The sequence below is a fragment of the Pantherophis guttatus genome, chromosome 1 (assembly GCF_059756535.1).
Source record: "Pantherophis guttatus breed Tessera chromosome 1, ASM5975653v1, whole genome shotgun sequence".
In the NCBI taxonomy this organism is placed as follows: Eukaryota; Metazoa; Chordata; class Lepidosauria; order Squamata; family Colubridae; genus Pantherophis; species Pantherophis guttatus.
In genome coordinates, this window is record NC_142063.1 from 325,418,152 (window position 1) to 325,431,276 (window position 13,125).

Consider the following 13,125-nt stretch of genomic DNA (forward strand, 5'->3'; position numbering starts at 1 on the left):
GTTTTCTTTGCCTCATCTTATTCTGACTCAGGCAGGTTGTCACTTGACATAGTCATTATCAGTGGGTTTGGTGTTTGTGAAAACCAAATTTTCCTACCTCTTCCCCCACCAATGAAATAGTGACCAATGAGAAACTTTCTGAGTGATGTGATACAGCTACCCCAACCCTAAAATATTCAAGGGCAAGATATACAAAAGAGTGACTCCATGCAAAAATTAAATTAAATTTACATTTAATTTCAATAAGATAACAAATTAATTACCATTACAATTAATAATGTTCCCTGCCAATCATTTCCAAAAATTCAGTTGCAAATTTTAGGTGATTCCGGGAACTCCATTCAAAACTTTTGGAAGTCACATGCAGCCATAATTAGCCTTAAGGTGTGCACTTCCCTATATAGGGTATCAAAATAAATTCCCAATTTCTGCCCTTGCCCAACTCAAAAATGGCATTGTGGAATAGAGGAACCCATAACTGATCTTGGTAATTTGGCATTTATCCTGAAAAGGCGCAGAGCCTTTTGTTAAGCGGGCTACAAAGAGAGAAAATTATATATCCCAAGAAAAGCTACCTTAGATAGATGCAGACCAAACTCACCATATTTGGCTGCTTTAGCAGCTACTTTCGCTGCTATAGCTGCACCAGGTCCTAGGCGAAAGAAGAACAAAAGAATTAAGCAGTCAGAATGGGAGCAAAGTTCAGATCTCTAATATCTCATTAAAACAGCGTTTCTCAACTTGGCAATTTTAAGATGTGTGGACTTCGACTCCCAGAATTCTCCACTGCCAGCAGCCAGGTGGATGGACTCATTTACAGTGGTGATGAGAGAACTGTTGGAAGATCTGGAAGAACCACATCTGTGTGGTTGCTAACAGTTGACACCAACCTGATGGCACACAATCAGTCAAAGGTGGCAGGGGAAAGCTGCAGAAGGCAGCATCTGGAAGCAACTTATGGAACATGCACAATGTCTTTAGGGCAGGCAAAACGATATACTTTTCCTCCCAAGTAGTAAAAACAGCAGGAAGCATGGCTATGTAAAAACACAGTCAACAGAAGCAGCAGAGAACTTTTAACACATTCATTTGGGACAGAATCGGCACTATAACTCTGTCCCACTTTAAGTGGACTGGTAACTATGTTTTTGTCTTGTTTTTTTTTTGTTTTTTTTTTGTTTGATTTATATGCCGCCCTTCTCCGGAGACTCAGGGCAGCTTACAATGCGTTAAGTAATAGCCTTCATACTTTTGTATATTATACAAAGTCAGCTTATTGCCCCCACAATCTGGGTCCTCATTTTACCTACCTTTGAAAGGATGGAAGGCTGAGTCAACCTTGAGCCTGGTGAGATTTGAACTTGCAGTAATTGCAGGCAGCTGTGTTAATGACAGGGCTTTAGTCTGCTGCGCCACCAGGACTCTTTTGTTTTGTTTTGTCGTGATTTTGTTTGGTTTGATTTTGCTTTGTTTTGCTTTGGAGTTCATTTGGTTTTGGTTTTGGTTTGGTTTTGGATTTGACAGGCAGATCTATCTACCAGTCTTTGAAACACCACTGAGCATGTGTTTAATAACAATACTGAAAAAGGTTGAAAACGGTATATGAGCCGGGGTGGGCTTCAAAAACTTTAGCAAGGTTGCTGGGTGGGCGTGGCCTAGTTGGCCTCCTGCACCATGGTGTGGGGAGGGGAGGGTGTTTTTGCCCTCCCCGGGCTCTGGGGGCTTTTCTCGAGCCTCCAGGAGGGCCAAAACAGCCGCCCCAGGCTCTGGAGGCCCTCTTCTGGTAGGTCCGGTTTTTGCCCTCCCCGAGCCTCCGCGTGCACCCTGCACTTACCTGCATCCAAAACGGGCCGTTTGGGGACTCCTGGGAGGGGCAAGGCAGTGGGGCCCAGGGCCAGCCAGGTGTGGGATTTGGGGGTTCACTGAACTGCACAGAATCTTAGCTAGAGGTTCTCCCGAACCCCTGCGAACCGCCAACAGCCCACCCCTGTATACGAGCTATATTTCTTTTGGTTACGGTTTTCACTGATGGATCCCCGGGTTTTTTTCTCTAAACCAGTGTTTCTAATTTTCTGCAACTCTTAAGAGATGCAGACTTCAAACTACTGTAGCTTGCTGTCTGGGAACTTCTGGGAGTTGAAGCCCATACATTTTAAAATTGCTGAGATGGACTGCTATAAACAATCCCTCCCTTTCCTGGATTTCCTGCAGCAGTATTTGAAAAATCAAAAGGTAGTACAGAATAACACTGCTTTGACTTGCAATACAGCTTGCCAAAAACCTGAAGAGGATTTGCATTTCAGCCTTTCTGAACGGGAAAATCGAAACCGCCTTGGAGGGGGTGCCTCAGTTGTGGAACTCTCTGCTCTTGGAAGGCTCCTACTACCATTGAGGAGGGTAGGTAAATGTTTGCTCTTGCCGGAAGCATTTGTGCTGCTGGGGAGCTTGTTGTTTTGTTCCTTGGCATTGTTAATTAAATTTGTAAGGGCATTTCAGTAATTTAGCTTAGTTGCCTTGTGTTCTGAACTGATAGAAATTCTGTTGTGTTCCCAGAGAAATACTAATTTGTCTGGGAATAATAAAATAAGTATAGCTGGTAATAAGTGTTGGCATATAGCATTACTTACCTCCAGCTCCTGGGATTCCTCCAATGCCAGGCACAAGTCCACCACCAGCACCAGGGACCAAGCCACCAACACCACCAGCACCAGGAACCAGACCTCCAACACCACCAGCACCAGGTACTAGGCCTCCAACGCCACCGGCACCAGGAACCAGGCCGCCAACGCCACCAGCGCCAGGAACAAGGCCGCCAACACCACCAGCGCCAGGGACTAGGCCGCCAACCCCTCCTCCAGGCACAAGTCCTCTACCTCCACCAGCTGCTGCTGGGGCAAAGCAAACGTTGTAAGAAAGAAACAGTTTTCTGTTCTGTTGTGTAAGAGTTGAAGTTCTCAAAGGATGGTACTTTGATACTCAGTTCAAAACATGAAACCTGTGTGCTTTGTATTTTCTCCTAATACCGCCAACGTTTTTCACCATGCCTGCTACTTGCATTCTTATTACAATGTTGTTTTTTTTCTTTGCAAAATGAGGCTGCTCAACGATACAGCATTTTTCTGCAGTTGTTTGTTCCCCCCTTAGAACCCTGCTGCTAAATGATACAGTGATATTTTCACAGGCAAATTACAGGTCTGTGTATTGGAGTAGGTGGGGAAGTGTTTTGCCCTTCTGCTATCATACCATCTTATGCAATTTCTCCAGCTGCAAAGGAAAGCCAGATCAAAGGTTGGGCACGTCAACTACACCCCAAACAATGCTTATGATCCTTACATATATAAACCTATTACCTGCCACTTAAACCACTTGTACTGTATTCCTGGACATTCTACGGTGTAGGCGTAAAGCTTTTCATTTATAGCAGAAGAAAGCAGGTGGAGTGATAAAGGTTTTGGGCTAGGAATGGGGAGATCCAGGTTCAAGTCCACCAACAGCCATGGGTGATTTTGCTCCAGTGACTTAAGACTAACCCTCTTCGGGGTTGTTATTATGGCAATAAAATAAAGGGAGTTCCCCATGTAGCTTCCTTGAGCAATTGAAAGAAAGGGGGATAAAAATCTTAACATAACATATTAACATAAAATAATAATAATAAGCACCAGCTTATTCATTGTTTTCATCATCCTGCTTTTGAGCCATGGTAAATACCCAACTTTTGAGAAAGGTCTGCTGGATGTAGCTGCACTTCTATGGCTGCATACACACACACACACACACACACACACACACACACACACAATTTTTAAAGCCTGTGGTTCTGCATGATATGCTGAGCCACCAACGATCAATTATTAAATGATGATTAAAGAGAACCAAAGCCATGAATGGTGAGAGACAAAAAAAATAAAAATCTGAAGCACCTTTTCTGACTCACACAGTTTATTAGCAGGTACAAGCTTTTGTGAGCTGCATCAGAGGCTCTGTGCTTCTGATAAAGTGCACTGCCGTTCACAAAACAGGCTATGCATGTTAATAAACCTATTCAGAAAATGTGCTACCAGTTTCATCCTGGTCCTGTCCCCCCCCCCAAATAAACTGACATTCATACAATGTGTATAACAGGAGATGAGAGAGGGATCTGGGATGCTCTTCAGATGCTATGTTCTCTCCAAATGACACAGTCTCCTTAGAGCATCAGCCCCCAAACTTTGGAGCACCAGGGACCGGTTCCATGGGGAGAGGTTTTTCCGCAGACAGGAGGGGGTATGGTTTCCGCATGCTGCCTGCATCCCATGGATGGGGCTTTGCTTGTTTGTGCGGCCTGGTTTCTGGCATGCCACGGCCCAATGCCGGTCCATGGAGCCTTAGAGCACAGACTTGAATGGTCCCTTAACCCCAGTACTTCTAACTCAGTGAACAGATTTTCTGCTTAAGTGAGAAATGGACCAAGGCCCAGAAAAATGGACTCTTTCATTTCTCCTTGTGTATAGTGCTCCATTTGCTGTTTACTAATACTGTGCAGAATCTGAATATAAAAGTAAAAAAGGGACTTTTGGGAGCACACATGTAGCATAATGCGCCATGGTGGTGCAGTGGTTAGAGTGTAGTACTGCAGGCTACTTCTCTGCTAATTGCTGGTTGACTGAAATTTGGCAGTTCAAATCTCACCAGGCTTAAGGTTGACTCAGCCTTCCATCCTTCCGAGGTGGGTAAAATGAGGATCCAGATTGTTGGGGGTAATAGGCTGACTCTGTAAACTGCTTAGAGAGGGCTGGTAAAGCGGTATATAAGTCTAAGTGCTATGGCTATTGCTATCTGCCTGCAACTCTGCAAAGTTTGGGTGATGCCCTCTGTAGCTTCAGCAGGACTCTAAGGTAAGGTGACCAGACATCCCGCTTTTGGCGGGACAGTCCCGATTTTTAGCAATTTGTCCCGCGTCCCGCGGCGTTTCAAAAAAGTCCCGATTTTTCATTCTGCCTCCTCAGTCCCGCTGCCTCTTGAGCCCCAGCTGATGGCTAGAAGAAAAAAAAACTGTTTAAACTCTTGCCCGAGGCTTCAAAGGGCCGCCCTACAGGCAATCAGTGTAAAGAGTTTTTTTTCCCCCTAGCTAAGCTTCAGAAACGAAACCGAAACCAGGGTCTTTGGTGCAGCGTGACAAAATGAGGCAGAGAGAGATTTATTTTTATTTTTATTTTTCCTCCCCAAAAAAGGTAGGTGAAAAACTGCAAACAATGGGAAATTTAGGAGGAGAGTTCAAGATTTTAAAACACAAAGGAAAAAAAGCTGTATTTAACTAGGGAATTGTAATAATTGAGATACTATTAATTGTATATTGTGTTGAAAGCAGAAATGGTTAAGTTGTGGTTCAGAGGAATATATGGGGGAAATTATTTGGTTTATTATTATTGGTAAATATAATTAATTGATTTGTAAGAAATTGGATTGCATGGAAATAATAGGAATATTCATGTTCATATTGATTAATATACAAAAAAGATAGTTTTATAACTAATTGATTTATATTAAAATGTTGAATTTGTATTAAACAACTGTATTACATAATTACATAATTAAACAATGTGAGGATGGATATAAAAATAGATGACAATGGGAAGGGGTATAATATAGAATAGAAGGGAAAAATTGAATTTGATTAAGATTAGAGATGAGGATGAAGGGTAATATTGGTTTTTTTTAAAAAATAGATGAGGAATAAATATGGCAAAAAGGAAATATAGAAATTGTAAATTTAATTGAAGTGACTAAACACTGTTTAAATTTGTGAACCGGCCAAATACTCTGTTCAAAGAAAATAAATTGTATGTTTGTATGTGTGTTTCTAATTACTGCTATTTATTCATATTTGTTCTCTTTTATTCTTTAAAGTTTAACCATTCATTCTTTATCTTAATATCTTTATATTTGTTTGGGATTGGCTTTCTTCTCTTTCATCTTTTTTATTGTACAGCAATCTTTCTCCTCAAACCTACCACCTCTCTCTTTTCTTTCCTTCTTACTTTCTCTTCCCCCCCCCTTCTTCTCCTCCCTACTTCCTCTTCCTTTCTCCTTCTCCTCCTCTCTTCCTCCCCCTCTTACCTTCACTCCTACTCTAATTTCCCTTCCCTTCCTTCATCCCTCTCTATTGCTGTATCCTTTTATGCATATGGACTACTCAGAGAGCTGAAAAAGTTATTTTTGACTGGTCCTCGCACTTTTGACCAGTCCTCGAACTTACGACTGTCTTCACATTTTACGTTTTTTGCTCTATCTTATCACCATGGTGAAGAGAAGCAGTTGTGAAATGAGTGACATGGTTGTTAAGGATGCTGCATGGGCATAAATGTGAGGATGGTCATAAGTGTGAGGACCAGTCAAAAGTGCGAGGACCTGTCAGAAATGATTTTTTCAGCCCTCTGGTTAGTCCTTTTGTGCATATGGACTACTTAGAGGGCTGAAAAAGTTATTTTTGACTGGTCCTCACACTTTTGACTGGTTCTCACACTTATGACCATCCTCACATTTATGCCCATGCAGCATTCTTAACAACCATGTCACTCATTTCACAACTGCTTCTCTTCACCATGATGACAAGATAGGGCAAAAATGTAAAATGTGAGGACAGTCGTAAGTTCGAGGACTGGTCAAAAGTGCGAGGACCAATCAAAAATAACTTTTTCAGCCCTCTGAGTAGTCCATATGCACAAAAGGACTAACCAGAGGGCTGAAAAAAGTCATTTCTGACAGGTCCTCGCACTTTTGACTGGTCCTCACACTTATGACCATCCTCACATTTATGCCCATGCAGCATTCTTAACAACCATGTCACTCATTTCACAACTGCTTCTCTTCACCATGATGACAAGATAGGGCAAAAATGTAAAATGTGAAGACAGTCGTAAGTTCGAGGACTGGTCAAAAGTGCGAGGACCAGTCAAAAATAACTTTTTCAGCCCTCTGAGTAGTCCATATGCATAAAAGGATACAGCAATAGAGAGGGATGAAGGAAGGGAAGGGAAATTAGAGTAGGAGTGAAGGTAAGAGGGGGAGGAAGAGAGGAGGAGAAGGAGAAAGGAAGAGGAAGTAGGGAGGAGAAGAAGGGGGGGGGAAGAGAAAGTAAGAAGGAAAGAAAAGAGAGAGGTGGTAGGTTTGAGGAGAAAGATTGCTGTACAATAAAAAAGATGAAAGGGAAGAAAGCCAATCCCAAACAAATATAAAGATATTAAGATAAAGAATGAATGGTTAAACTTTAAAGAATAAAAGAGAACAAATATGAATAAATAGACATGGTTGTTAAGAATGCTGCATGGGCATAAATGTGAGGATGGTCATAAGTGTGAGGACCAGTCAAAAGTGTGAGGACCTGTCAGAAATGACTTTTTTCAGCCCTCTGAGTAGTCCCTATACACATAGCCATGGCCACCCGGTCACATGACCAGCTAGCCACGCCTACCCAGTCACATGGCCTCTAAGCCACGCCCACACAATAAGTCACGCCCACAATGGTGTCCTTCTTACCAATGTTAAAATCTGTTCACCTTACCCTATACACATAGCCATGGCCACCCGGTCACGTGACCAGCTAGCCACGCCCACCCAGTCACGTGGCCAGCTAGCCACGCCCACCCAGTCACGTGACCAGCTAGCCACGCCCACAAAATAAGCCACGCCCACAATGTCCCTCTTTACCAATGTTAAAATCTGGTCACCTTACTCTAAGGAAAGACATATTTGATTTAAGGAGATGCAGACAAGTGCTACAAACATGCTGCTGTACTTCCCAACATATCTTGTTGCCTTCAAATCTGAAATACTGCAAAGACCTAGTAGAAACTGTTAGTTGCCTATATTTACAATGCTGGTCTAAATTGTTGCCTGTGCTGGATTGAAGCGACCTTACCATATTTTGCTGCCTTGGCAGCTGCTTTTAGAGCGGCCGAACTTCCTGGAACTGCAAATAGAAGAAAAATAAAGATGAGGTCTTTGGATCATCAACACCTATTTTGCATAGTTCCCCAGTTCATGGCAGGGTTGGGAGTCACCCCAATGGTAGCCTAACTTCAGCTAAATAACCATGAAACCATGACTGCTAAACTGAATATGAGTCAGCAGGCTGCCAAAAAGCCAAACAATTTTAGCCTTCATTAGTAAAAGTACAGTGTCCAATATGTGGGAATAATACTCAGCTGAAGTATTGTACCAATTGTAGGCACCAAATTTTAAGGAATCAGAGGATTCAGAATACTTTCAGAAAAGGTCAACTAAGATAATAACCTGAAACAAAGAGAGATTGAAGTTGTTAGACATGTTTAAGCCTGGAGAAAAAGAGCCTGGAGAGAAATATGATACTATGCTTCAAATATCTAAAAAGCGACCACAGAGAAGAAAATTAGTAAAACTTGTTCTTTTATCATTACAGACTGCAGGGACACGGAATAATGAATTTACAGTAAGTTAAAGGAAGGCAGTTTCCAATTGAATGTTGGAAAAACTTCCTAAGGGTAAGATCAGCTGAAGTGTGAAATGCTGGTAGGCGTCCCTTCCCTGGATATATTCATCCAGAAACTGGATGGCCATCTTTTAAGAGATGCTTTAACTTGAATTCTTGCACTGAGCAAGGATTTATTTATTTAATTCGTTTATCGAAACAAACTTACATACCTGCTCATCTGCCAGAAGGAATTCTGGGGAGCAAACGGGACACAATGCAATTCCAAAACAACCCCCACCTCCAATTTAACCTAAATGTTGATATGATCAAACCTGCATCCATAAATCCACCACCCCATGCTAGGTCCATTGGATCGTAGCTTCAAAGCCTAGGGGAAAAGCCAGGTCTTCACTGCTTTCCTGAAGACAACAAGGCCTGTATCTCTGGGGAAGGGGGTTCCATAAAACAGGCATCATGACAGAGAAGGCATACTTCCAAATTCCCATCAAGTCTCACTGTTTCACTAAGGATCTCTGGACTGAATGACCTAAATATACAGAATGTTCCTCACAGTTGAGTTAAACTGCTAAACACCCATTGTAGAGCTGACACAAAATGGTTGGTTGTGCTTGGTTGTAAGCCACCTAGAGTTGGCTCTTGGCAAGATGGGCAGCATAAAAATGCCATTGGCAGTAATGCTGTGCTTTTACATTTCCTACATACATAAGAACTTACCTAGTCCCGTTCCACCAGGTCCCAGTCCGCCAGGCACAACTCCACCAGGTACAACTCCACCTGGCACAAGTCCACCAGGCACAACTCCGCCGGGCACAACTCCACCAGGCACAACTCCGCCGGGCACAACTCCGCCGGGCACAACTCCACCAGGCACAACTCCGCCGGGCACAAGTCCACCAGGCACAACTCCGCCAGGCACAAGTCCACCAGGCACAACTCCGCCAGGCACAACTCCGCCGGGCACAAGTCCACCAGGCACAAGTCCACCAGGCCTAACTCCACCAGGTACTACTCCAGTTCCTGAGGAAAAAAATATTGAAACAAATAGTCTGATTATATGGACCAATTCTTTTATCTTCTTTAGTAATATTTGTTGGATTAGGATGAGGTATTAAGTTTATCGCGCCCCCCATAAATGACTTAGATGAGGAAATAGAAGGGGAACTCTTCTATTTGATAAATAAATTTGATAATTTGCAGATGACACTAAACTGCAGGAATAGCCAACACCCCAGAAGACGAGCTCAGGATCCAAAACGATCTTGACAAACTTCAACAATGGGCCCTATCCAACAAAATGAATTTTAATGTGGAGAAAAGCAAAGATTAACATTTAGGCAGGAAAAATCAAAGGTATAAGTACAGTTTAGGCAAATCCTGGCTTAAAAACAGTAACTATGAGGGGGATCTTAGAGTCCTAGTGGACAATCATTTAAATATGAGCCAGCAGTGTGCAGCAGCAGCCAAAAAAGCTAATACAATCCTGGCTTGTATAAACAGAGGCATAAAATCAAGATCATGTGAAGTATTAGTACCACTTTATAAAAACCTAGTAAGACCACACCTGGAATACTGCAACCAGTCTTGGTCGCCATACTACAAAAAAGATGTTGAGACCTTGGAAAAAGTTCAGAGAAGAGCAACTAAGATGATCCAAGACCTGGAGACTAAAATATATGAAAAACGGTTGCAGGTTTTGGGTCTGGCTAGTCTAAAGAAAAGAAGAATTAGGGGTGACATAATAGCAGTATTCCAGTATTTGTGGGGCTGCCACAAAGAAGAGGGTGTCAAATTATTCTACAAAGCACCAGAGGGCAGGACAAGAAACAATGGCTGGAAACTAACCAAAGAGAGATGCAAGCTAGAATTAAGGAGAAACTTCCTAACAGTGAGGACAATTAACCAGTGGAATAGCTTGCCTTCAGAAGTTATGGGCACATCATCACTGGAGGTTTTTAAGAAGAGACTAGATAGCCACTTATCTGAAATAGTATAGGTTCTCCTGCTTGAGCAGGGGGCTGGACTAGAAGACCTCCAAGGTCCCTTCCTCTATTCTATTCTATTCTATTCTATTCTATTCTATTCTATTCTATTCTATTCTATTCTATTCTATTCTATTCTATTCATTTGCAAATTACCTCTGTCTCTACCTCTAAAGAGAGAAAGGAGCCTGGTGCCTCAGCAGACTAAAGCACTGTTAATTACTGCAATTACTGTCTGCAATTACTGTAAGTTCAAATCTCACCAGGCTCAAGGTTGACTCAGCCTTCCATCCTTTCTAAGGTAGGTAAAATGAGGCCCCAGATTGTGGGGGCAATAAGCTGACTTTGTATAAAATATACAAAAGTATGAAGGCTATTGCTTAACGTGTTGTAAGACGCCCTGAGTCTCCGGAGAAGGACGGCATATAAATCAAATTAAAAAAAAAAAGAATGGAATGTTCAAGAATTGAAAACCATCAATGAAGGGCCCCACCCCACCCCTCCACCCAATTCCTATTGCTGTGGGAGCAGAGTGCAATTCAGCAATCCAGCAGAATCTTGTATTATCCCCACAAAGATGCTGAGTTTGGTTTTGTTGTGTCTGACAAATTTGATTCAGTATAAATGAGAAATACTGAATGAGAAATAATCAGAAGGCAAGATCCTTCTGTGGTTTTCAAACTCAGCAACTGTAAAATGTGTGGATTTCAACTCCCAGAATTCCCCAGCCACAGTGTGCTGGCTGGAGATTTCTGGGAGTTCAAGTTTACACATCTTAAAAGTTGCCAAGTTTGAAAAACATTAATCTACAAGGATGATAAATTTTGGTTTACAAACAAAAAAGCAATAAGGGCAGTGATAAACTGAGAGGGAGATTTGAGCGATAAATCTTTTTGGTTATGCTTGAAGGATTGTTTTAGTGGGTAGAAGGTAAATGCAATAACCTGGATTTCTTTTTTTAAAAAAATATTTATTAAATTTCCAAAGATTAAAATACACAGTACAAAAGGAAACATAATACACAAAAAAGCAAGAAAAAAACACACACAAAAGAAGAAATATAAACAACAAAAACAAACGTATCAAGATTTCAATACTAATAACAACTTTTCTGCATCGGTACCTCTAACCTATTCAACCACTTTACACAAATTCTACTTCTAAATATCTCTATCTTAAACTTACGTCTTTATTTAAATTATCTTGATTTCTATTTACAATTCGATCTCATAACAAAAACATCCCTTAAGTTTTATGTTTACTCTCCAGCCAGGAATACTATTTATTCCATATTAAATAGTATTCGGTGCCCTCCCTTTCCTTCATTTCCATAGATAATCTGTCCATCTCTGCACATTCGTATATTTTTTTTATTATGATTTGATCCAGAGGGGTGTCTGATTGTTTCCAATTTTGTGTTATCTATCACAATAACCTGGATTTCAGACAGGTTGGGGGATAAACAAACTTGATTCAGTAAAAGAATTATCTAAGGACATGTATATTAATGCTTTATATTAGGTCCAATGAAGGTCTTTAATATAGACTTTCAAAATAATTTCACATATATTTTTCCTACAGAGAGGCTTGTGTTTTTAAATTAATATCTATGGATTCTTTATAATATTACATATTTTGCCAGGCTCAAGGTACGAGATAAGTTTACTTTGCCTCAGTCAGCAATTTATTTTGCATGCCATTTTGTATTTCATTTTATTCAATGCTTTGCTGATGTTTGGCATTTAGTTATATCTTACTATTCGCAAACTCTGTCGCAATGAGAAAAAGAAATAGGTTGCATATTTACCATATGCTGCTGCTTTTGCTGCTGCCTTAGCTGCTGCTGCTGCCGCTGCCGCTCCTGCTGTCCCGGCTCCTAATGTGCATAGAAACACAGTTAAGTTACAGGACAGAATTCATATTGGCATGGAGCTCTTCTGCATCTGGGGCTGATGGCACCCCAGGAACTCCACCAATACCTGGGAAACCACCAACACCACCAGGAACACCACCACCTGGGACACCAACGCCACCAGGGATGACACCACCAGGTCCAACACCACCAGGGAAGACACCACCAGGTCCAACACCACCAGGGAAGACACCACCAGGGCCAACGCCACCAGGGAAGACGCCACCAGGTCCAACGCCACCAGGTCCAATGCCACCAGGGCCGACGCCACCAGGGATGATGCCACCTGGAACCCGCCCTAGGAAAAACATGATGAAATGGGAGTGGGAATTCGGTGGAAACTCGGTTCAATTGCATTGGGAACTCAGCAAAAATTCAATTGGAGAGGAACTTAGTGGGAACTCAAAGAAGATTCACCAAAGTCCTTGCTGCCTACCAATTATACTTATTCAGAAAATCCATGCGACTTCAATGCTGCTAAGCATAAGAGCAGACTCAGGAGAGAACTGCCTGCATGCTACCATTGAATTAGAGCAATTAGAGTCTATATCAAACAGTCTATATCAGATGATGGTTCCCAAAGCCTAACCCTAACCCTAACCTCTCCATGCTCATTCTGCAATCCCACCGCATATAGGATTCCATTCATGTACATGTTTCCTCATGTAGGCAAGGAACAAAGTTTGAGAGAGGTTTCACAGGCTGTGTTTGTTGGCTCATCACTCTGGTCCCTCAGATTCATGGGATTCACAGGCACAGTGCCCCCGTTTGGGATTGGTGGGATA

General features: G+C 42.0%; 1 protein-coding gene across 13 annotated transcripts in view; it reads right to left on the bottom strand.

The window, feature by feature from the left end:
- ELN (elastin) overlaps nucleotides 1–13,125 on the bottom strand; it is a 103,007-nt gene that overhangs the window by 11,152 nt on the left and 78,730 nt on the right. For 6 of the 13 annotated variants that reach the window (XM_087888851.1, XM_087888843.1, XM_087888840.1 and 3 more), the window contains 6 exons: nucleotides 12,408–12,638; nucleotides 12,236–12,304; nucleotides 9,164–9,466; nucleotides 7,898–7,948; nucleotides 2,628–2,885; nucleotides 602–652 (listed from right to left, as the gene is read on the bottom strand). In XM_087888851.1, coding sequence (XP_087744977.1) covers nucleotides 602–652; nucleotides 2,628–2,885; nucleotides 7,898–7,948; nucleotides 9,164–9,466; nucleotides 12,236–12,304; nucleotides 12,408–12,638 — 963 coding nt within the window. Of the gene's footprint in view, nucleotides 1–601; nucleotides 653–2,627; nucleotides 2,889–7,897; nucleotides 7,949–9,163; nucleotides 9,467–12,235; nucleotides 12,305–12,407; nucleotides 12,639–13,125 lie in introns of all 13 variants that reach the window. The other 7 variants (XM_087888847.1, XM_087888842.1, XM_087888833.1 and 4 more) reach the window with 2 other exon arrangements.